Raw genomic sequence first — 27,052 nt, 5'->3', positions numbered from 1 at the left:
ACTGATGTCATTGCTTTTTCGCTATTCCGTGACATAGGGGCAGACAAATTTTGGTTTGCATTTGGAAGTGGGAAAAGCTTAAGACATATATCTATCCATGACCTTTCAAATGCACTAGGCATTAAAAGATAACACGTTTACTGGAAAAGGAACTGCATTGGTGACATTAATGGCGTTTGAAGATGTGACTTTGGCATTTAGAATGATGATTGACCAGCAACATCACCATATGGATTTGATAAATTTAATGTCATTGAAAATGATACGTGGTTTTGTTGTAAGATCGAAAAAAAAACTTATCAGATTGGGTTAACAAAGCAAGAAAATATGTGTTTTTGGAATTTATGGATGAGAGAAGCAACAGTCTTTGTAAATGTGGGAAATCAGCTCTCCGATTGTGAATGGCGGCCTAACGAGTATGCTGATTGGGTATTATGTCCTTACCTTAATAAAATACCTTGAAACTGTAATACGAGTGGATGAAGTCTTGGATGCGTATGGTAGATATAGCAACAAATGGTCAGGATATTCTATCTTATCCATCACGTGATGTATTTCAAGTTTAGCACCAAGTTCACATTTAGAGGCAGACACTAGAATCACGGTGCATGTGTCTGATACAGTGAAACACGAACTTAAACGAGTCATGATTCGAACAGTCGTTAATGATGATGCTGTCACTACTGTTTCGCTATTCCGTAACATAGGGGTTGACGAACTATTGATTGTGTTTGGGAGGGCTAAAGACTTTGGATTAATATCTACCAATGGGCTTGCAAATGCACTAGGCAATGAGTGATCTGACACACTTATTGTTATCCATGCCTTTACCTGTTGTGTATGGTTCTCTCTTTGCTTGAAAGGGAAAAAAGACTATGTGGGAGACATTGATTGCATTTGAAGATGTGACTTTAACATAAAGAATGATGTTCGATCAGACTAAATCACCGGGGTTTTACTGTAAGATCGCACAAACTTAACAGATGGGTATAACATGGTTAACGAAGCAAGAAAATAAATATTTGCGCAAAAGGGAAGACTTTTTGAGGCTATTCCAACTTGGTCTAGTCTTTTCCAGCATGTAAATCATGCAATATACTTAGGAAGGTGTTTAGGAAGACGACTTTGGGATTGGCTCTTATGCTACCCACTCCAGGCGGGGACAAAGAGAATAACTTAAAAAAAAACTCTTTTTGATGCCTCATTATTTTGTCAGAAGCTTGTACATTGTGGATGTAAGAAAGGATGCCGCGGTAATTTTTAATGTGGAAAATCGGGTCTCCCGTGCACTGTGATGTGTGCATCAGACTCGGACTTCTCTTGAACTGAATTTTAATGTGCGTATTGTTATGCGTTTACTTTTCTACATTGGTTAGAGGTATAGGGGGAGGGTTGAGATCTCACAAACATGTTTAACCCCGCCGCATTTTTGCGCCTGTCCCAAGTCAGGAGCCTCTGGCCTTTGTTAGTCTTGTATTATTTTAATTTTAGTTTCTCGTGTACAATTTGGAAATTAGTATGGCGTTCATTATCACTGGACTAGTATATATTTGTTTAGGGGCCAGCTGAAGGACGCCTCCGGGTGCGGGAATTTCTCGCTACATTGAAGACCTGTTGGTGACCCTCTGCAGTTGTTTTTTATTTGGTCGGGTTGTTGTCTCTTTGACACATTCCCCATTTCCATTCTCAATTTTATATCGTGGTGATCGTTATTTTTGGCCGAAAATTGTAGTAATTTTAAATATGTTTTAGTACTATAGTGATTTTATTTTGTTTTAATCAATCTATCCAAAACTCTACATCAAAGAAATGGATTGAGGGCTCATCTTTGAAATTTATGTCATATTTTTACCGGAAGTGTCAACTTTATATTTCAACATTTACAACATGATAGAATTCGTCGTTTTGGGGATATCTTAAAGCCAAAATATAACTTTAATGACCAGCACAAAAAAAAATTATTTTCTTTACATTTAAAAAAAAGTTGAATTTTGGAATAATTAATTGATATTTCTATGTCCGTCATTTTGGATATTACAGGAAGTAAGGGTTTTTAAGACATTTGTCTTATAAATTGTATCCATCAAAAGCACCAAAGAAAGGTTCCTGCACAATGTAATGATAGTAGCAATACGTCAAAACACATTTCAATTACTCTCCCTAAAAAATAAGCTTATTTAAGTACAATGTCCGCCATGTTGGATTTTGACCGGAAGTACGGTTTTTGAAGACACCTTATCTATAAAATATACCCAAAAGTAGTACATAACAAAGGTTTGTACCAAATATTATGCTAGTAGCATGATAATAACACCTTTTCAAATACTAGCCTTCGATATAAGCCTGATTCAAGTATGACGTCCGCCATTTTGAATTTTACCGGAAGTGAGACATCTTTTTCAAATGCCTCCCTATCTAAAATAAAAGAGTAATAGTTGAGGAAGGTCTATGCAAAATGTCATGCTTGTAGCAGGATGTGCACAATTCGTCTGAAATATGCTTGTAGCCGCCGGACTATTTGGGCCCCTTTTGCCTTTAATGAGTATATATGGTCTAGTTCATTTTCTAATTGTTTAATTTCATTAGAAAGATTATTTGTGTCCATAGGTAATGTAAAAAATGTTTAAAGTTTTAATTTCGCTTTCCAAAACATTGATTTTCTTTTTTCTTTCTTTGGCTTTCGATTTACAATATTTAATTGTAGTGTCTCTGGTATCAATTTTGAACAAGTCCCACTGAGTAAGAAGATTTTCATTATTAAATTTATTCTCATACTTATCAGTCAATTTATTTATTATTTCTTGATATTGAAAGTCAGCTAATATACTATTATACATTTAAAAGTAACCCTTTCCTCGATTACTTGAATAGATATCTAATTTTAAAGAAATAGCTAGGTGGTCTGTACTTGAAATTTGAGCTGGTCTGATGTCAGCTGATACTGTTAGCATGCGTACTTGTGAACTTATTATAAAAAAAAATAACCATTTTTCTTGATTTAACAGAGGTGGACATTTCTGACATGAACTACATTCCATACCTTATTTCCTTTGTTTGGATCTGTATTTGTGTTTTCAAGTAACAACTGAACTATGCTGGAAAGTTCATTTGCAGCAGCAATGTGTAAGATAGTGTTACCTGACTGATAAAAAAAATGTATAGTGTATAATGGTTTGTATATATACAGCAGTATCAATTACGGCTAAATAGAAATATTGAAAGATCGACTACAATCATTTCAGTTTTACTTTAATACAAATTATTCATTATTAAGGTATTGTTATTTTGGATTTTAGGTAAATTTTAATAGGGTAAGGTTGTTGTTATAAAACAGATAAATGAAAATTGCAAACGTGCAAATGTCTCGAACCATATTTGGCAACATGAATACTAATAAGTCCTTAATATAGAAACTAAATTATCATCCTTTGAATTATTATAACTTATTTGATATAAACGCATATATGTAGGAACTGCATTTGTCTAAATAAAGGCAACAGTAGTATACCACTGTTAAAAATTTATTTATCGATTGAGAAAAAACAAATTAAGGTTACAAACTAAAACTGTGAAAAACACGTCAAATATAACACTAAGTTGCAACACGCACAGAAACGAACTATAAGATTGCAAGAGCCATTTTCCCGACTTAGTACAGGACATTTTAAGAAAAAAAAATGGTGGGTTGAACCTGGTTTTCTGGCTAGCTAAACATCCCGCCTTAATGACAATGTTATATATAACACTAAAATGACAACATTACACGACAGGACTACAATATACATAAATGGGACAGAGGAACACACAAATAAACAATACAAACAATACAATACAACATTACGACAAGCTAACAGTTATCAAACATTTTTTAAAGGTTACAGGCTTAAAATTTAATACGTCGGACGCGTGTTTCGTCTACATAAGACTCATCAGTGACGCTCACGTCAAAATAGCAAAGTAAGTTAGCTTTCCAATTGTAACTTTCCATTTCTAAGTAGCAACATTCCAGCAGCACCTGCATACGGGGTATATATCTCCCAATTGATACGATATTCCCGTGCTTGCATTTCCTATCCTGATTTTCTTGATAGAGGGTTGCTGCTCACAAGGAAGCTATTAAACCAAGAGTTCCAAATGGTGAAGTTGAAATCATCCCTTCGTAAATTTTACGGACGCCATCACGAGTTGGTTGACCGTTATGGAATAACCGTTTCACAAAAGATATCGGATATGTTCCTTACGTCGTAACTACAATCCCCTTCCCTTTCATGAATGTGACCTACCGAATTAGACTATTTACCGGATTTGTAATCACATAAGCAACACGACGGGTGCCACATGTAGAGCAGGATCTGCTTACCCTTCCGGAGCACCTGAGATCACCCTTAGTTTTTGGTGGGGTTCGTGTTGTTTATTCTTTAGTTGTCTATGTTGTGTCATGTGTACTATTGTTTTTCTGTTTGTCTTTTTCATTTTTAGCCATGGCGTTGTCAGTTTGTTTTAGATTTATGAGTTTGACTGTCCCTTTGGTATCTTTCGTCCCTCTTTTCAAACAAAGATAAAGAGCATTGATGACCAAAAATTCTAAAAGTTTGTGCCGAATTCGGATAAGGTTATCTGCCTGGTATAAGAAAATCCTTAGTATTTAGAAAAATTCATATGTTTGCAAACAGTAAAAATAACCATATAATTGATATACATATTAACTACAGAATAAAAACGAATACGTAAAACAACCTAGATCAGCTCATAAAAAAGGAAAGCCGAACAAGGCATGGCATGTCAGCCGAATAGATCGACGCACAAACGTGACGTCACAGGTAAATTTCTAAACATATCTAAAAAAAAAAAAGGATAGAATTCGAGATTTAATTTGTAATACTGTTTTGATAGCAAAATATCTGAAAGTCAAATTAAAGAATTTCACAAGATGCCTTTTTTTTTGTCTTTTAGAAGGTTTTGAATAAATTCTGCGAATACGAGTACAAACACTAATCGGCCAGTAGGTGTGCACAATAAGTACCTATTTGAATACCGACTGTCTGTTGAATTATCAATCCTCCAAAATTAACAAATATATTGTCGATCAAAAAGTTCAGCATTTTGATAATATCCTCTTCAGTATATATTCTGGTAGATTCAGTGTGGTTTTTCACAAAAAAAGAATTATTCAAATTTGTATCTATGATTCCCATTGTTATAAAAGCATGGGGAATATTAGTCTAAGCGTAGAAAAATCAAAAGTCTTTATGTTGCTGCAAAATTGCAAGGATTGCGATTGCAGATTAAGTAGTAGATCTTTCGAATTTTTGAAATTCCACATCTGGAACACGGTATTCTAACTTTCCAACAGGTTTTTTTTGTTGCTTTCAATGTCGCATGTGTTGTGAAAATATTTTATTATGACGCTATTTACACAATTTGACCTCTATTTATTAATATCAAAATCCCGTTAGACATGATACTATATGTGTATTAAACAAATGTATTGAATTATGTTGTTTTCTTTATGGCATCTTTTAATCCATGGATAACAACTTTAAAAATGTAGTGTGCTTCGAAAACTAAAATGAAAAACGATTCAAACCGAAACTGCATATGTTTATTAAACGCTAACAATTACGCATTTGTTGAAAAAACAAGCTTTCAGTCTCTCATATCACTACCATTAGAAATTTGTATACCAATATAGTCGTCTGATCTTGAATGTTGCAGCTTATGACATTTTGAAAGTTCCGTCCGGTTGTATTTCATTGTTATAGTTGCAGACACCTTTAAAACTTCAAATATCTAAACAGATTTTCTGGCATCCTGTATCAAGTTTGTAATTTGCAGCGGTGAATGTAATTAACTAACAAACTTTTCCACATACATGACTATCACAACAGATGTTTATTCTTATTAATGTTATTTTTTAATTTATGTTCAGAAATTAACATAACAATAGAATGATAGTTATCATATATTGGCTCATTTCCGAGGTATTATTATGAATGAAATTTTGAATTTGTCAGTTGTAGAAAAATAATCCTACATTTCATTGCAAGGTCATAAATATATATCATGGGTGTTTCAAATTACCATTTATTAATGTTTGATGTTTCTATAAAATATTTTGTAAACTTGATGTTACATGGTTACTAAAACTTGCACACAGGGAAAAAAGAGGTGACAATTTGATAGGTTAACATCCAGTGATGGTTATTTTCTTATATGCAATGAAATGCTTTGTGAAACTTTGTCTGTACAAATCCGGTCGAGCAAAGGTTGAAAATCATTTTGAGTAGTCAATTGCATACCTTATATACTTTTGTTGGATCTATGATTGATCTTTCAAATAACAATTCAACCATTTTTAAATTTTCTTGATCTGCAGCTAAGTCAAATGGAGTTTTCCCATCCTAAAATAGAAATCTAGCAGTGTTAAAGTTATTTTTACAATTGAAGTTTGAAATTGCTCACTTTTTCTGTCGGCATCTATCAATGGCGCCGATATTTCCCTTTTTTTCATTACCACCAATTATAAAGAAAAAAAGAAATTCTTAAAATAAATCGTGTACAAGCATTACATGTTGTATGTATTTTTTTATTCCTCCACAATCTAAGCTATATGTTGTTGGTTTTTTTTCTTTGTCTGTCTGCATTTTGCCATTTTTGTATGTTGCACACATTCAACTTTGGTTGGCAATAATCAAAATTGCTTACATTTATTCTTGTATTTTTTGGCATTATATTCAGTACTTTATATATATCAGAGTAGAAATCTTTGATAAAACTGAAGCAATTTAAATTTACAATTGTAATAAATTTTGTCACCAGCTATTAAAGGGTCCAATATGTTCGTGTTGGTGTCTGTACGTAGGCAAAACATTTAAGAAACTGCAAACGTTAATTATATATAGATTCTACCACTGCATCGAGTGTAATACGATATTTATCCACTCGAGATAGTTAAATTTTCAAATTTAAAACTGTCGAGAGTGGATAAATATCGTATTACACGAGATTTGGTGGTGGAATCTGTTTCTCTAATGATTTTCTAACATTATGCAGGCAAACTTATTCCTTCTTTTCGAATGATCTGCAAAAAGATGTGTTCTTTCTATGTGACGTCATCAGGCATGGTCGCCTTTTTTTCATGCCGTCACAATAGGAATTTCAGTGGAAAGCAAGAAATTTCGACGTCATAATCGGATTTTAACCAATGAAGTACTGAGATCAAACGAACCACACGTTGATTTTTTTTATATATAATGGGTGCAGAAAGGGATAAATTGACGAAGAATTAGAGAAAAATGTTTATCTATAATTCGATTAAGAATATATACTTCAAATTGCAATGAACCATGTACTACAGGTAGATTTGTTATGACTGTATTGTCTGTAAATAATGTTTTTGAGACACTTATATTTCATGTGTTGTAATTTCAGTCTTCGAAGTATTTTGATTGTTTAATTGCAGGTCTTTACGCATGGCCTAGCTGAACGAAACCGACAGAATGTTTAATTTACTACACATACAACTAATGCTTACATAAATATTTCCTGTATCTTATTTTTGAATGATTTTTAAATGTTTGTGTAAGCGAAATTTTATTTACTTATCGTTTCCAAAATATGAAAAGAACATTGAAAATTTACAAAAACCTATATAATCTGATTAGGAATTGAATGAACTATCAAAATCACTGAATCCAAATACTCATGTTTTTACACACAATAAATTTCTATTTCATTATTTTCATATGCTGTGTTACAAATATTATTAAATATAGGAGCATGAAAATTACTTACAGCATGTAACAATTAGCCATAAAACACTCACTATATTGTACTAGAAGCCGGGATGTAACGATGTATACATCAATCCAATGTAGTATTGCAAGTTATCTATTTACAGGATTTTATGAATCGAAACATACAAATTTGATAAACTTCGACCTTCTCTTATATAAACATAAAGTTACGAACATTTCCGTACTGCATATAGTTTGTAGACTGGATTTGTTTTTGCGTAATTAAACAGCAGTATGCTACTGTTGTCTTTATTTATATGTCACTCAGCTCTTGTTTTAATATTGTACGTCAGAAAATCATATGCCATTATAGTCCGTAAGAATTGTTAAATTGTAACTTTATCGAATTATAGAGAATAAGGTTTAGTCTTACTTTTTACAAATTCCACTTATTTCATTCAAGATTGATGGGCTTTAAGATTTGATATGATTAGCAATATTTCCTGCTTTGCGAAATTACAATTTACTTAACTCATCAGATGAATTTGAATACAAAAACATATAACAAAAACACGTATACGTGACCTGGTATGCATATTATTTGTTTTCTGTTGTGTCATATGTACTATTATTTGTGTGTTTGTCTTTTTCATTTTAAGCCACAGCGTTGTCAGTTTATTAAGGATCATATTCGTATCATCTGTGAAACGGATATTCCATAACGGTTAATCAACCCGTGATGGCGTCCGTCAAATTTACGAACTAAATGATTTCAATTTAACCATTTAGAACTCGTTGTTTAATAGTTTTTTTGTGAGTAGCAACCCTCTATAAAGGAAATCATGGTAGAAAACACAAGCCCGGGAATATCGTATCAGTTTGGAGATATATATTCTGTTTTCATGCGCTGCTGGAGTGTTGCTACATAGAATTGGAAAGTTCACAATTCGGAAACAGAAATCATCTCCGTTTTATTGCGTTAATATTATGTTTTCAATTGACCCTCATTTTCTAGATGTAATTTAAGATTTGAGTTCGATTTAACTGTATATGTTGTATTCTTTACATCTAGTTAGATGTGATAGAAGCACTTAACATAGTCATCAAATTTGGAATTATTTAGTGACAGAACATCATCTATATAGCGAAAGTCAATTCGAATTATATTGCTAACTTCCTTTCTTTCTTCCAAAGACGTTCCTGTATGAATTATGTCTCATAAGAATAAAGAAACAAGTCGGCAAGATGAGGGGCAAAATTGGTTCCCAAGGAAATGCCGATAGTTGGTTGTAAAAAAAGGTCCCCCAAACGTACAAATATGTTGTCAATCGAGAAAAATCAAGAATCTTGATAATGTCAGTTTCAGAGAATTTTTTTTTGAATCAGAGTGATTTTTTTTACAAAGCATGACTTGTCTCTCCCTAAGACAAGAAACTTGTATCTACGTTGGCCATTCTTTTTTTATAAAAACAAAGCAATACCAACTCTTTCAATTTTTATTTAGTTTGGAATGTTGTTTTGGTGATTTTCAAAAGGACGTGCACTGTTAATTTGTTTAGAATAAGACATATTAGTTAGCCGACCATAAACATGAAAATATATATAACTCTACACCAATATTGCTCTCATTTATCATGATTATTTTATACAATCTAGATACAATTCGTTATTCATTTCATCTGATTACAAAGTTTATAAGATTAATGCTGCATTTTAAAACACATCAGAACTTATAACATTTTATATAAAATAAAATATAAACGACTTAAAGAAAGTGATAATTATTGGAGTAAATATTCAATGCCATTTAGAATTGTAACCAATATCGTTTTAAATTTATATAAAGGCAGATCACAGAAAAATTTGTATAACAACCAATGGTGTATGCGAACTTTATTTTAAATATATGTTTTTAATCTGTCTTGTATGTCAAGAAACAAATACATTTAAGAGATTTGAAAAAAAATAGATGTCGAGCAGTCCTTGTCAAAAGTTAACTAAGGGTTGAGCAGACCAGCTAAAAGTTAACTCAGTGTTGAGCAAACCAGCCAACAGTTAACTTAGTGTTGAGCAGACCAGCCAAAAGTTAACTTAGTGTTGAGCAGACCAGCCAAACGTTTCTCTGAGATTAGTTCTGGGTCGAAGGAAGTTGTCAAAATCAAAATAAAGACTGAAGGCAGGATACTGGTTTTGAAGTAAACTTATAAAAGAAGCGGACATGTATCAAGGTTTCCTTTTTTCTAGTCATTAAAACAGTCCTAGGACCAAGTCCACTTTTCCATTTAACTTGATTGTGATCCTAGGACTGATCAGGGCAGTCCTTAATCATGTCATACTTTGACCAGTCAAAATGATTGGTTTGCCAGGTAACTTGCTAACAGGTTAGTACTGCATCCATCTGTTGATAGAACATTTCTTACAATAATTATATTTTATGATATTAATGAGCAGTACTTCGACAGGTGAATTTAGGAAAACTATGTAATATAAATGAATTTTATAAAGATGTCAAACTATAAAACACCGACGTAATATTGTTTTTGTCATTAAACTAACATATTTACTTTTCTGGAAACCATTAACAATTAAGATCAAACATTCGATCACTTTCAAATACATATATGGTAAATGGGTTAAATATGTTAATTTTAAAACTTAATTAAGCAAAATTGTTTGATTTTTATGAAACTCAGTCAGCATAAAACACAGAAAATTAATATATGCTGTTTTATATGATACAAAGACAAGAGTGCACACGTTGAAATGTCTCGCCTTCTTTACTAATCGTTGATATTATGTTGATAGACCTAAATATAAAGCTTTATTACAACTGTCAAATAAACTCAACTTTAATTAAGAAAACTAAACATTGATTAATGAACTATGAAAATGAGGTCAAGGTCAGATGAACCATGCCAGGCAGACATGTACAGCTAACAATTCTTCAATACAACAAATATAGTTGACTTATTGTTTATAAATTAAGAAAAACAGACCAAAACACAAACACTTAACACTTAGCAATGGACCGTGAAAATGAGGTCACGGTCAAATAAAACCTGCGTAACAGACATATAAATCATAAAATATTTCCATACACCAAATATAGTTGACCTAATGCATAAAGTATTAGAAAAACAGACCAAAACTCAAAAACTTAACTTTGACCACTGAACCATGAAAATGAGGTCAAGTTCAGATGACACCTGTCAGCTAGACATGTACACCTTACAATTATTCCATACACCAAATATAGAAGACCTATTACATATAGTATAAGAAAAACAGATCAAAACACAAAAATTTAACTATAACCACTGAACCATAAAAATGAGGTCAAGGTCAGATGACACCTGCCAGTTGGACATGTACACCTTACAATCCTTCCTTACACCGAATATACTAGACTTATTGCTTATAGTATCTGAGATATGGACTTGACCACCAAAACTTAACCTTGTTCACTGATCCATGAAATGAGGTCGAGGTCAAGTGAAAACTGTCTGACGGGCATGAGGACCTTGCAAGGTACGCACATATCCAAAAATAGTTATCCAATTACTTATAATAAGAGAGAATTTAACATTACAAAAAATCCTAACTTTTTTATCAAGTAGTCACTGAACCATGAAAATGAGGTCAAGGACATTGGACATGTGACTGACGGAAAACTCGTAACATGAGGCATCTATATACAAAGAATGAAGCATCCAGGTCTTCTACCTTCTAAAATATAAAGGTTTTAAGAAGTAAGCTAATACCGCCGCCGCCGTAGCCGCTGCCGCCGCCGGATCACTATCTCTATGTCGAGCTTTATGCAACTACAGTTGCAGGCTCGACAAAAAACGGCATTTGTTTGTAGATTTATGAAATGTTTTCTAATCGGCATCATTTCGTCAGTTGTTTGTGAATTTTATTAACTGAATCTTTGTAAATCTTGTTTTGTAGTAAAACTACATCTACAGTCACCAAGGATTCTTAATTTCATACTTTATTCAAATAAGTAAAATATACATGTGTTCATGAATGATAAATCTTTGTTTTAATGTATCTGTGCAACTGGAATACATAATAAACTGAAACTAAGAAAACATGTTTAACATGTTTGTTTCCTATAAAATCTCAATAATTTGAGTGTAAATATTTCTTGGGAATTCGAATACTTTGAATATCCAAAGTTATTTCATTCTGACGAATAAAGTATTTTGTGGAAATATGTATAAATTTTAAAAGCAGCATTATGCAGATATTGATTTTGATAAAAGATTTAACAAAATTGGTCAATTATGTACAAAAAGTCATATCGTACCTCATTTTTTTTATTTGGATCTATATCTTCTCTTTTTGATAACAGTTGCACTATATTTAGATTTCCATTTTTTACAGCTAAGTGTAGGGTAGTATCACCATCATACTGAAATGTAGATTAGATAAATAACGTGTGTTAATCATGTACATAAAACATGTGCATGAAGATGTAAAGTTGAATCCCATTCACATTGACAAGGGTTGCCTGTTGTGTAAAAGTTCAGTTGTTATCTGTGCTTATTCCAACTTCCTGCACCAAAAAAAACCTAGTCGTCTTGTAAAAGCCAGTATTAATGTATGTGTCATCAAACTCAACAAACCAATAAATAAACATTGTCATGGTAAGTTGAATCACACTCATGTTATGGAGCACCTGAGATCACCCCCAGTTTTTGGTGGGGTTTGTGTTGCTTAAGTTCTACGTTGTGTATTTTTTTCTATTATTTGTCTGTTTGTCTTTTTATTTTTAGCCATGGCGTTGTCAGTTTATTTTCATTCTATGATTTTGACTGTCCCTCTGGTATCTTTCGTCCCTCTTTTATATAACAAATGATTTCATCACGGGCAGATTTTAAGAAGGAGGTCATTGTGGCGGCTATCGAAATATAAAAAGATGTAGGTAAAGTTGTCAAAACTATATAGCAGAAACAGACAAACCGCTAACATCTACGTCATGTATTACGTAGTTGAAAGCTGTCTCTTTTGCAATCATTTTTTCCCTTTTTTATTCGATGTTTCAAACGATTAAACAATTATACAGGGATGGTCACGATTACTGACACATGTAATCGATTAATCGATTATATCAAGGATTTTTGTGCAATCACGTTTGTCATGTTTGTAAAGTGGAACTTTACCAAAAACAGCATTTAAAGTATTGTGTCCAAATTATAAGTTGGTTGTGTTTCTAGATGGAATCTCTTCTAAGTATCAGAAATATTTAACAAATCTTGAAATTTTGACTTTCAACATGAATGAGAGAACTTATTTATATCAAAAGTATTTTCAACAATTTTCCTTTCGTACTGACTTGAGAGAGCTTGTTTTGTTTTTAATGATTAAAACAATTTTTTTAAGCATAGTTATGTAATGTACAATTTTGAAAGATTTCTCTGCAAACTAGATAAATAAGAAGAATAATTCAATAGTTCAGCTAATTCTTAAGATCAAATTTATGATTATAATAACATGCAAGAATTTGTCCTTTTGTTTGGATAGCCACCCTTATTACAAGTTATAAAACTGTTAATAAAGTAAAAATTAAACTAAAGGCACATTTCTTATTTCTAATATTTTCTTATTTCAAATCAATCTTCTTATTTCAATATAAAAGGTTTCAAGTTTAATTATTGACAAGCACATAAAACAATTGAAACAAAAAGCTACAAATAAAGTAAGATCTGGTTGATCATACTGCAGCTAAAGACAACATATAAATGTAGAAAGAAATAAGGCAGTTGATAAAGTCTTTCGTCATATAAATATATTCTATTTTGTCTGTACTATGAAATGATGAATACATACATTTTAAAATTAATATAGTTTATATTTCATTACACTATTTTACTAAATTAATTGAAATGTAATCGAAAAGTAGTCGATGATTACATCACAATTTTTGCTGTAATCGATTAAATTACGATTACATGTAACTGAAAATGTCTTCCATTAGAGATTACAGTCGATTACTGGGGAAAATGTAATCAATGACAATAGATTACGATAACAGTTTACGATTACCCCATCTCTGCTTCCCGACCAATCTATTCGAACCCTATCTTTGTTTTAGGGTTTCTATATTTCATTTAAAAAGCATGTCAAGTTTTATTCGTCTTTGATTTTGATAGAATATGTTACAAAGTTGGACAATCTTGTAAAACACGTCATCCCATACCTTTTTTTCTTTATTAAGCTCTATATCTGCTCTTTCTAAAAACAATTTAACTATATTAATAAATCCACCTCTTACAGATGCGTATAAGGGAGTACCATCATTCTGAAATAAAAAAGATGCAATGTTCGTATTTTCTAGAGAGGTATAGAAAAAATTATGTCATACAAATGATAAGGGTACAAAAAATCATTGACCAACAATTCGATATTAATGCATGTAATGAATTTCAAATTAGTCAATTTTATTTTTGTGGCAACTGTTCCTATGGATTCGATTAATAACTTGTGTCCACAAAACATTCTTCTGGTGATGAGAATTCGAATCCCATATAAATTGACAAATATTTAGTTTTCCAGAAGGTCGGGTGTTCTGTCCCCATGGTAGAACCAATATCACTGAACGTGCCATTACACTCTATGAATTGCACTTTTGTTAAACTGTAGATCTGTTTTATGCTAAAAACTTGTTTACGCAAAATGTGTTCATGGTGATGTGTATTCGAATCGATGAAATCGATATAACAGCTACTAATGATGTCAAAATATGTCAAAATTATAAAGCAGAAGCAGAAAATCTGTTAATGTCTACGACATTTGTAACGTAGTTGAAAGGTGTCTCATTTGACAATTTTCCGATTTATGTCCAGATCTGTGTATCTTTACCATCCAAACAATCTATTTTGTATGTAGTATTCCTTTTATTTGATTTTTATGGGAGACTTTTACAAAGTTGAACAATCCTGCAAACAACGGCATTTCTTACCTCACTTTGTTTATTTGGATCTATATCTGCTCTTTCTAATAGGAGTTTAACTATTTTGATGAATCCATTCCTAGCAGCTGCGTGTAACGGAGTCGAATTATCCTGAAATAAAAAGCTTGTAATGTTTAAAAAGGCAAAATTCAAAACGGAAAGTCCCTTATCAAAAGACAAATTAAAACCTTAAACACATCAAACACATCAAACAAATGAACAACAATTGTCATATTCTTTACTTGGTACAGGCTTTTTCGTATGTCGAAAATGGTGGATTTAACCTGATTTTATAGCTAGCTAAACCTCACACTTGTAAAACAGAAGTTTAAAATTACATTATACTGACAACGATGTGTGACCAAAACAAACAGACATAACAGCTAACACTTTCTAAATTCTTTGACATACCCCTGGTTCATCAACTTTCTGCTCAGAACATGGTTACGTGTTACAAAGTCTGAGAAGCAGCTGCAAGCTCTTGATAACCGAATAAGTTGGAAAATGTGTATTCAATATGCAGGTGAAGTTGCATGTATGTTGCTATTAAGGTGGGGGAAATTGATAATTTCAAAACTTAAATTGTCGCTTGATCATAAAAACAGCAATGTCATATAAATGATCAAGTACACAAAATATCATTGGCTATCAATTCATGCTTAATAATTTCAAAATCGTTTTTCAGAATTGTTTTTGTTACAACTGTACATGTGGATTATGTCAATAACTTGTGTATATAAAACATGCCCATGGTGTTATGTAATCGAATTTCTTTACAATTGGCAAATACTGGTAGTTTTCCAGGCCTAGGTAGATAATTTTGCCTTTTAACACCAGCTTTATTTACCAAAAACAACTGATTGCCATATCATTGCCGTGATCTGAACAAGCAAATAAACGAACAGTAGAATGGTAATCTTTCTTACATTCCCATTATAACAATTGATTCCAATACGTACAAGTTTAAAGAAAAATGTCTCAGTTAATGCAACCAAAATAAATTTTAGATATAGTTTAAGCTTTCAAAATTATAAAGCAGAAACAGACAATCTGTTAACATCTAAGACATTTTTAACGTAATTGAAAATTGTCTCATTGGCAATAATACTATATTTTTTTTCATATATATCAGGATATGTGTAAGTTTTCATCATGTGTGTATTCGATTTCTCACACAATCAAGCAATAATACTATCTGACCCATCTTTCTTTTTTGTAGATTTAAAATTGAGAATGGAAATGGGGAATGTATATTTTGATTATATTTCCAGTACTGTTCTTCTTTGATTTTGGTGGATGATAAAACAAAAATGAACGATTTCGTTAAAGAGCGTTATCTCAAACCTTATTTTCTTTATTTGGATCTATATCTATTCTTTCTAATAGCAATTTAACTATACTGATGTATCCACTACTGGCAGCTGCGTACAAGGGAGTTTCGCCCACACACTGAAATAAAAAGATTGTAATTTCGTAATGTCCAACAGAGGTTAAAAAAACATTGTGAAAAAAACATTGGCCAACAGTTGGAGATAAATGAATATTAAAACCGTTTTTATGAATCGCATTTTTATTATAAGAATTAACTTAAAAACTTGTGTAAATAAAACATGCTCATGGTAATGAGTATTTGAATCTTATTTAAAATAACAAAGATTGCCAGTTTTCCAGAAGGTCGGTTGTTCTGTCTATTTACTGAAACTTTCTCCACGAACAAAAACTGGATCCCATGGTATAACCAATATCACTGAACGCGGTTTTATACACCAACAAACGAAAAAGTAAACAATATTATGATAAGTTGTATCATCTTCATAGTATAAATAAAGGCAACAGTAGTATGCCAGTGTTCAATAGTTTAAATTGATTAAGCGAAAAAAAATTACAGTCACAAACCAAACCCGACGGAAATACATTAACTATAAAAGGAAAACAAATGAACAACAGAAACACTGAACTGCTACAAACGCCAAAAATAACTGTTGGCAATTCCATGAAAGGGGCCTTAGTGATGGCACTCACAATAAGATAAGATGTTGTTAAAGCTGTCAAAATAATTTAACTGAAACAGACAATCTATTAGAATTTACGTCATTTTTTCGTAAAGAACAAATCAATATATGCAAGCTGTTTCTTTTTTACCTTCTTTTTTTAAACCTTAGAGTCATATGAAACTTCAAAGTAAAAGAAAATGACGCATATGTTTTATAACTAAATGGCTAGTGTTTATTATAAAACTTACGTGCATATACTTTTTTCTCAAGAAAATTCTATAATTTGTCCAAATTTAGCAGAAATTTACTTTTTTAAATTGTTTGCTTCCAATAAACATTTCGCCGATATGTTGTCCGTATGCAGTGACCTTTCTCGTAAAAATCCGGTGATCTCAATACGGATGGATCTGTCATGGAAATAAACTATTATCGTATTGTAAATGCTATACACGTACTCAATATCCATGCTTCTTTTTTTATTGTTTAAACGCGACAAACGGTAAACTACGGCTTTAAAACACAACAATTAATTAGATGCCATATTTTTTCGTCATAACAAACCGAGAGAGAAAAAAATGACAATCATATGATATGGATGCGTAAAAATGATAAAATCGTGCATAGAAGACTACGTTTATGATATATACATGCATTGGTTAAAGAATCGTAAAAACAATACACTCGTTTCATATGACTTTAAAGTACAGAATGAAAAAGAGTACGAATTACTGATATTTTGTTAGTATCCAGTTGAATAGCTGTTCGATTGATCAATCATACTATCTTACCAATCCCTATTTCAAGTCGATATACTAATTGGATACAATCATTAATTTATACGAACTATTACTGGGGAGAACATCATCAACATAACTGTTTATGAAGGTAAAAGATCTAGCTAATCGGTTTTACTTGGGGTTTTGTAAGTGTCTGAAAAAATCCGACTAATGTTAAATTTATAAAAGTCCACAAGGAGAAGCGCATAGTTGAATATAATAAGAATGTCGAAAACTGCTGGTAAATTTCCCTATTTTTTTTCTGCGTCTCAGCACAAAAAGATTATATCTCGTCGAGAGAAAATTTCAATATTTTTGCCAAGGAAATTTTGATATCAGACATAATAACAAATGATGTCATTAAAGAGATATAAGAAGATGTGGTTTGAGTGCCCATCTGACAACCCCCTAACCAAGGCTTATTTTAAAGAAAGCGGTCTCAGCGACGACAATCGAAACATGATATAATGTAGGGAAAGCTGTCAAAATTATAGAGCAGAAACAGAGAATCTGATAACATCTACATGATCTACATCATTTGTGATCTAGTTGAAAGATATCAAATTGGTCACCATATCACTTTTCCTTTTTCAATATGTATTAGGAAATTTGTAAGTTTAAAATCGCTTTTCTTATTTTTTATTCGGTGTTTAAAACGATTTAGCAATTATACTACTCGAGTAACCAATCCATACCCTAGTTGTTTTATTTTTTGTATTATTTGTATATTTCAATAAATATATTCCCAGTTCACTTCTTCTTTTATTTTGGTTGAAGATATAACAAAGTTTGAGAATTGTGTAAGGAACGTTCTCCCATACCTTATCCTCTTTATTTGGATCAGTATCTGCTCTTTCTAATAACAATTCAACTATGTTGATGAATCCACCTCTAGTAGCTGCGTGTAAGGGAGTACCATCATACTAAAAAAGATTGCAATGTTCGTATTATCCTACAGAGGTTCAAAAACAATGCTATACAAATGAAAAGAGTACATAAAAAAGTAAGGGTAATAAATTGAGAAGTTCATGAATTTCATAAAGGTTTTTTAATCGCATTTTTGTTGAAAATATAAATCTTTCTGAACTGAGGCGACGTGAAGCAATCATCAATTAACTCGATTGTAGAATTTACTTTTAGTTAAGTAGAATTAACTATTAGTAAAGTAGAATAATTTATATAAAACTGAAATATTATCAGTATTATCATACATTATTGATATAAACGAATATCAGCAGATTAAAAATCATGTTCCTTTTTAAAAATGTGACCTTTCGAATAAGCAAACTTACCGATTTTGTCATAACATTAGCAACACAACGGGTGCCAAATATGGAGCAAGATCTGCTTACCCTTCCGAGCATCTGAAATCAATCCCAGTTTGTTTGTGTGTGTTTTTTTTGGGGGGTGGTCGTGTTGCTTAGTCGTTAGTTTTCTATGTTGTATCTTGTGTACTATTTTTTGTCTGTTTGTATTTTTCTTCTTTAGCAATGACGTTGTCAATTTAGGTTCGATCTATGAGTTTTAATGTCCCTCTATTATGTGTCGCCCCTCGTTTCAATACATTCAACTTAAACCTGTTAAAAAGTAGTAAACCTTACTTGCAATCAAAGCAAAAAGTAAAATCACAAAAATACCTCATCTCACTAAGATAATTCCCTAATTAAATGGCAAAATCAAAAGCTTAATCCCATTAAACAAACGAATAACAAATGTCATATTCTTAAATTGTTACATGCACATTCTTATGTAGAAAATGGTGGATTAAACTAGGTTTTATAGCTAGCTAAACCTATCACTTGTATGGCAGTCATATACATGTGACATTGACAACGATTGACAACAATGTGTGAACAAAACATACAGACATAATAGGTAGAATTGTAAAAAATAGACAGCAGTCAACATTCAAATATATAAACAAACATTCACCATGGCATAAAAACACAATGACAGAATGTATAAGTACAAAGTCAAATCCTATTTTACAAAGAAACACATAAATATATATAGATAAAGCCTATTAGCAAAAATGAAAGCTAAGAATACAAAAATTATCATCTACTAGTGACGGGATGTTTAAGTACAGAGCAACGGCGTATGCAACAAAGAAACACCAAAAGGCATAGAGACAAAGACTATTAGCAAAAATGAAAGGCAATCCAAACACTATCATAAAACAATAACACAATAACGGGATGTATAGGTAAAGAGACCACGTCAAATGGATACCACAACAAACAGACTAAACAGTAAAAGTAATATTAATAAAAATAAAACAAATAAAACAATTACACGTTATTAAAATGATAAACAACATCAGTCCAAATAATCTATACTTCAAGACCATCGTGCATTTATTTATAGGTGAACTCATTATCATTGTTCATTGATCAATGTTATTTATGCATGTTTCTTATTCACTGTAAGCAATAGATCTTTTGAATTATTCCATCGAATGACAGACGAGTGTGAATTTCATTCTACCATGGTTCATCTTCCTGGCCTTTTTGTCATGGTTCAGTGGTTAATATTTAGTTTGAATTATGTATGCCTATATCTGAAATCCTACGCTATATATTGAATATGAATGTAAAGTTAATTTAAATGTCCATCTAACCTTGGGCTCACTTTCATGGTCCATGGGTCAATATTAAATGTTCTTGGTTTTAGAAGCCTTTTTTTGCCCTGATACTATAAGCTATAAGCAAACAATACTTATTTTATGGGAACTTTAAAAGGTGAAAAAGTCAGAGTGTAGTGTTGATCAAACCATGACCTTATTACCAACTGTCATATATTATGGTAGCTGTCGGAAAACGTTGCCTAAACTTTCAAATTAAAATCGTGTTGATTACAGCAACTAAAAGGTTCAACGGTCGCATTCTAGTTTGTCTTTCTTTAACAATGGTTTTGGTACATTATGAAACTGTTGGGTTTGTCTTTATAGAGTCAGACCGTCAATTAAATGGAAATGTTCTACATATCGCTGATTATTTAGTCTAATATGCTTTGAACAATAAACTATCATGTTTACAATGTATCTGGAAATGAGAGTTGTCTCATTGGCACTCACACCACATCTTCCTATATCTAAAGCTTCCTTTATAATTGTCAAACAGAACAACACTCACAATCCATGATCAGAAATGTAAACAAATTAATAATGCATATCAACTTTTCTTAACAGTCATTATCACGTATTATGTTACAATTCAAATTAATTACTTATAATAATATGTATCCATTATAACAGTTCATTCTATGAAATTAGCCCATCACTGTCCCATTACATAAGTTACTTTAAATTATTCAAAATTAAATAACACAAACATCTTTATACCTCAATTTCACAAAATAAAGAAGCAAATTTCACATTTTCTGCATCTTTCAACAAATAGTTTAAAATCTTATTAATACGCATTAAAATATTGGGAAGAGAAAATATGTTTTTTATTCAACACAATATATGTACAGAACATATGTATGAACAGTATAGAAACAAATACGGACCTCTAAAGATAAATTCAAAAACGAGAAAGATAAAACAAACATTTAACATGTTCAACCAACGTAAAGAGTGAATAAAACAAACAACTGTCACATTTTTGACTTGATATTGGCATTTTCTTAACGAAAGAGTATGTTAACTCAATTTTGATGGCTAGCAAAACTTCCTAAGTATAGTAAAGTTGTTAACAGTTCCATTAAATTAACAAAATTGAGTGAGCCACCCAACCATACTTACTGGTTTACGTGACAATAATTTGGAGCCAGTATGACTGTGTAGGACATACTTCACAGATACTTACACATATAATATAACTGAATTAAAATCTAACATACTTAAAAGATATATATAACAAACACTCCAACAAAAAAGTTGCTGCACTTGAGAATAGAACTGACTACGATATATAAAAAACAGTTGTCGATGACGAATACGCATGGCAAATGAGGAGAACGCAGTAAAATCTCCTTCAATTAAACACCGTTTTTGAGAGGTAAAGAAAGGCAAGAGTAGTATACCACTGTTCGAATTTTATTAATCGATTGGGAAAAAATCAAATCCGGGTTACAAACCAAAACTGAGGGAATCACATCAAATATAAGAGCAGAACAACGACACAACAGTAACACAACACTAAAATGCAACACACACAAAAACCAACTTTAATATAACAAACGCCATCTTTCTGACTTGGTACAGGACATTTTAAGAAAAATTGGTATGTTGAACCTGCTTTTGTGGCTAGCCAAACCTCCCGTTTTTATGGCAATGTTAAATATAACATTAGAATGACAACATTACATGACAGGATTATAATATAAATAAATGAGAAAAAATACAGTTGAAATAGTTGTTAATTTCTGTGTCATTTTTGTCTCTTGTGGACGGTTGTCTCAATGGCAATCATACCACATCTTCTTTTTTTATATATAAGGACAGAGAAACACACAAATAAACAAAAACAACAATGCAACACTCACAGAAACAAACTGCAGGATAACAACTGCCATTTCTTGACTTGGTACAGGACAATTTTTAGAAAAAAAGTGGGTTAATCTGATTTTGTTGCTATTCAAACATCCCGCTTTTATGGCAATGTTAAATATAACAAGAAAATGACAACATTACATGATAGGATTACAATAAAAATAAATAGAAAAAATACAGGTCAGAGAAATACACAAATTATAGTTATCAAAAGGAACCAGGCTTATAATTTGATACGTCTGATGCGCGTACCGTCTACATAAGACTCATCGGTGACGCTCAGATTATAAAAGTTCGAAAGCCGAAAGAAGTTCACATGTGAAGAGCATTGAGGACTAAAAGTTCCAAAAAGTTGTGCCAAATACGGCAATTTTGAATGAATGTTATTCAGAATTTATTACAGAAGGTATTACTAATCAGAAGAACAATTTTATAAATTTCTTTAATTTGCTTTCTCACAAAATATTGGTAAAGAACTAAGTCGATATTGATTCATGACAAATAGAGAAACATTCAGAACAAATATCTAGCTATTCTCACTTTAGTAAAATCTATAAACCTTTTACACTTGAAAGAAACTGTTGAAAGTCATAACTATTATTAAATCTTATAAACAACGAAATCTAACAGAATTATAATTGCAGATTAATGTTAGGGAACAATGAAAAGTTATTCTCTTTGAATTCATTGTTCTCTGTCAATTGCATGTTATATTGTTATCGTGGGATACAATTTATTTGATTTGGTAAGCTGTCTAGCATATTATCCTCACCCAGCCGTGTCTGCTGTTTATATCTGCACCTTCGGCTAGATAATTTCTGACCTTTACTAGATGTCCGGCTTCAGCTGCGTGAAAGAGATCCTGTAAGAAAAAAAACACATATGTAACAGAAAAACAAAGGACATGATTTATTCTTTTTGATAAAATTTCAACTTAAGCAACAACAAAAAACCGACAAGCCAAAAATATAGAAAATGCACTTGTATTACTGTTATTCATCTCAAAGTAACTCTGATGCCTTTTATAATGAGCAATGAAAACTTTCACCTCACTGCAAAGGAGTAGGTCCAATAAGACCCCTTTTTGGTCCCAAAATATAGCAGTTTTACAAAATTGTTATAATGTAAACTTTTAGTTATTTATTGGACAGAAGAATGCTTCTGCTACATAAATATGGGCTGTTTTTGACAATACAATGCACTTATATCGGGTACTAACACCATTACGTCATGCTAAATTACTGAAATCTTCAAAATTCTCTCGTTTTAGTTAAATTTTAGACGGTTTTCGTGTAAAACGAAAGTGGCCGCATTCGTGTTCATCCTTAATATTGAAATGTAGGTTGTATTTGATAATAACACGTAACATATATAAAGGTTGAGAATGAACATGGATGCGGCCATTTTCATTTTTGACAAAAACCATCTGAAAAGTGACATTTTTCGGTATATTTGGTATATTTTTCATATTTGAGCTTGAATCGGATCGTTTTTAATGACTAAATCAGTTAAAAATTACCAAAGTTACAGTAAAAATCTATTTCAATTAAATTCAAACAATTATGGTCAAAATTAAAGAATGGCATCCAAGAAGCACTTTAATAAGATTAAATAACATCAGTACATGTGTGTTTTACAGGTAAAGCGAAAGCCCTTTTTTCTTAAACTTGTATTTTACTAATTGAGTGAATACAAAAGGCCTTGCGATTTAAGTCAAACAGGATGTTGCATTTTTGAATGCATGCTATTTTAGAATTTATTACAGAAGGTATTAATAATCTGAAAAACAATTTTCTGAATTTCTTAAGGTTGGTATCCCGTTTTGATAAATATTAAATATAGTAACACCCAAATTATAATAATAGATATATTTCTTATATAAGGTAAAACAATTTCATTGATGTTGTTGACTGTTGTTACCTCATTTAAAAGATAACCATATAACTAGTGGATGTAACCTTGAAACCTATGTAGGTTTTATTTAAGGATTTAGTAAATGAAGTTTTAAAAAAACACACATGTCAAACAAGAAACACCTTAGTGGGGTTAAAAAATCTAAGTAAAGGTATTGTTTTTAGGCACCAGAAAATCTTTTTTTTAACAAAACCCTAAAACTTCAAAATTGATATAATTAAATTATTATATAAGATAATTTGATCTAACTTCATCATGTGAATATGTAACAATATATTTATATATATCTTTATTGTATGGTGACTGTTGTCATTTCAGTTGCAAAAACAAATAATTAACAGTTAGAATTAAGTAGAGGTTATTTGGTCAGGTTTGGTTCAGACTGACAAAATAGGTCGAGTAGAGGTTGAGAATGGGTTAAATTAAGGCAACAGAAGTATACCGCTGTTCGAAATTCATAAATCGATTAAGAGAAAACAAATCCGGGTCAGAACCCAAAACCAAGGGAAACACATCAACCATAAGGAAAAAACAACAAAACAACCGAAACACTTAAGTGCATTAAAAAGATTGTTTCAGACTGGTCGGAAAATAGTTCAGACTATTCTCAATGAGAAAGTTAAGGGTCAAGTACAAATCAGTACAGTCGAGTATGGTTAAGACTAGAGACGAGTAATGACGAATAAAATTCAGACCAATTCAGACTGTTCCAATACAAATCAGTACAGACGAGTACAGATATAGGCGATTTCAAACTTTTACTTTTGCAAATAGTTTCTTCGTTCGAGTGTTTAACATGCTAATAAATAAATAGATATATTGAAAAGGATATACATCGGAATATTGAAATAAAACCAATGTTACGTCAAATCTGAATTCGGAATACCAAATTCATGCAGTTTGTTTAATGAAACGATGATACCGTTTCATACAACAAAATCGAATCATATTAGGATGTTTTTAATGGGAAAAGAGGGGCAGAGTTATAACAGTTACCTGATTTAGCGTAGCTCTGTCCATCTTCTTTCTGTAAAACAAAAAACAAAATTGATTTGAGTTTTGAATATTTTTAGAACATCGTTTTGATAGAGACGTACGTCAAAATAAAGACCAGTTGACAAAAAAAAACTCATCAAAGATACAGGATGGAAGTACGCACGACGCTGTTTCGTCTATATTAGACTTATAGGTAGCTCTGAAATATCGACAGTTAAAAGGTCAAGTCAGTTAGGAATGATGCAGAGTATTGAAAACCAAAAAGAAATAATTACACGTAGTGACAAATTAGAATTTAGCGGTTTAAAAAGAAGCATCTAAATATATGGAATGGTTTTTAGTTCAAAGGTATACTTAACAGTTTATGACGATTAACATGATTAACTGATATATTATGTCAGCATAGGAGTATAACTAATTATTGGGCTGCTGATAAACTCGGGCCCTGTTCTGATAAAAACTCACCCAAGATACAATATAATATTTAATCTAATTTTGTTTTTCTTGATAAATATTAAGGAGTAAAATCAACCGGAAAATGTACAAATTGCCGATAAAACTGAATACTAATCAATATTTACTTCTCATAAGTAGTTTCTCTTACAACGAAATTATCACAAACTTTAACATGTAAACTAAAGAAAAGTTATAAAGTCAGTAGACCATGACATAGGGGCCCGTGAAATGATATACGTGGATTCTAATACATTTGCAAATGAGATATCATAAGGTAACTATTAGTTGTCCCTTTAAAATGCACTAATCAAAATCTTTATCTGATCGTTGCCACCAACGTCGATTCCTCCACCACCAGAAACATCATACATATGTTTCGCTTTATAATTTCGTCAACGCAATAACAATAACTATTTGATATTTCTTTGATTGATAAGCGAAGGTCAATGTTGCCAGATCGACTAGGAATTTTAGTTTCTTCGAAATATATAAATTCCTAATATGATATAAACAAGACAGAAACTGAACCTTACCTTGTAATACTGATTTTCTAACCCATCCTGAAAACTTAGATGTGAAGTTTGCTATGTGTTGTATAATTCCATTATCATTGTTAACATAATTATAATAAATGTACAGAAGTTGGGAAAAAAAACTTCCTGATAACAACCGTATGGAGGGTCAGGAAAGTGGTCCTCATTTTTTATTTATTACGTTGAACGTAATTATCTATCTTTTCTTTTCTATTTTTTACTTCTACTATCAATGATATTTTTAACAACCCCATTATTTTTTTGTTGTTTTGTCTAGTTTGTCTATTTTGTTTTACTATCTATTCTCTATAGCCCCAATAGAGACCCTCATGAAATTAAGTTAAGTGGCCCGTTTTAATCAATTCCTGTTCAATGAAATGCGTAGATTAATTATAATTATTTTGTGTTTTCTGTCATGTTAAGTATTTGATATATATTCAAAATTCTTTATAGAATTAACCAAATTCACTTTTCTAATTTCTGTTGCTTTATTATTTTATAATACACATTACTATGCATTTCATATATGTTTCTGTTAAAATTAAACAAAAATATGTTTTTAATGGTCATTATGACTTTATGAGAGATGAATTTGATTTTACCTTTAAGAACCAATGTTCAATAATTTCCTTTCAAGATGCAAATCTATATCATCAAACTCAAGCATAACATGTATTGCAAATAGTATGTTTGCCGGTTAGGTTAAGGAGTTTGAGAGTGTCAAATCAAATACTTTACATTAAAATATCTAAAAGCTAATTGAATTTCTATTTGGTTGTTTAATACCTGTTCATGAACGGTCCAACAGTTTGAAGCTTTTTTGACATTATTCTTTCATTTTATATTAACGTCAATTCCTAAATTGAACAGTTGGAATTCTTCACACTTTAGAATCAAATGTTTTGCCTTAAATGATTGAAACTAATAAAATTAAACAGCAAGTTTGTGTTATTACTTTTGGTCTTGTTCATCCTGATAAAAAGGATTGGTTAACACGTTTCAAAGCTTTATAGACTCATATCTCTTTTAGAAAATTTACCAAACCTTATGCAGTTTGAACCCAAATGTCCTAATTACTAATAAACTCATCATAGATACCATGATTGAAATTTTATATTTGCACCAGGCGCGCATTTCGTCTACAAAAGACTCATTAGTGGTGCTTCCATTATACTCAAATTTATTGTCGTCTTC

At 31.4% G+C, this 27,052-nt stretch overlaps 1 protein-coding gene across 1 annotated transcript in view; it reads right to left on the bottom strand.

Moving 5' to 3' along the window:
- Nucleotides 1-26,685, bottom strand: part of LOC139526200 (ankyrin-1-like) — a 40,283-nt gene extending 13,598 nt beyond the window's left edge. The window contains exons 1-9 of the mRNA XM_071321327.1: nucleotides 26,645-26,685; nucleotides 24,870-24,900; nucleotides 22,732-22,821; nucleotides 18,283-18,384; nucleotides 16,036-16,140; nucleotides 14,701-14,802; nucleotides 13,939-14,040; nucleotides 12,046-12,150; nucleotides 6,300-6,401 (exon numbers count right to left, since the gene is read on the bottom strand). Coding sequence (XP_071177428.1) covers nucleotides 6,300-6,401; nucleotides 12,046-12,150; nucleotides 13,939-14,040; nucleotides 14,701-14,802; nucleotides 16,036-16,140; nucleotides 18,283-18,384; nucleotides 22,732-22,821; nucleotides 24,870-24,900; nucleotides 26,645-26,685 — 780 coding nt within the window. The remainder of the gene's footprint in view (nucleotides 1-6,299; nucleotides 6,402-12,045; nucleotides 12,151-13,938; nucleotides 14,041-14,700; nucleotides 14,803-16,035; nucleotides 16,141-18,282; nucleotides 18,385-22,731; nucleotides 22,822-24,869; nucleotides 24,901-26,644) is intronic.
- Between the last annotated feature and the right edge of the window lie 367 nt (nucleotides 26,686-27,052).

The sequence above is a fragment of the Mytilus edulis genome, chromosome 6, assembly GCF_963676685.1.
Source record: "Mytilus edulis chromosome 6, xbMytEdul2.2, whole genome shotgun sequence".
Classification (NCBI taxonomy): Eukaryota; Metazoa; Mollusca; class Bivalvia; order Mytilida; family Mytilidae; genus Mytilus; species Mytilus edulis.
The sequence above is the reverse complement of the archived record's forward strand: the minus strand, read 5'-3'. Positions and strand labels throughout refer to the sequence as shown.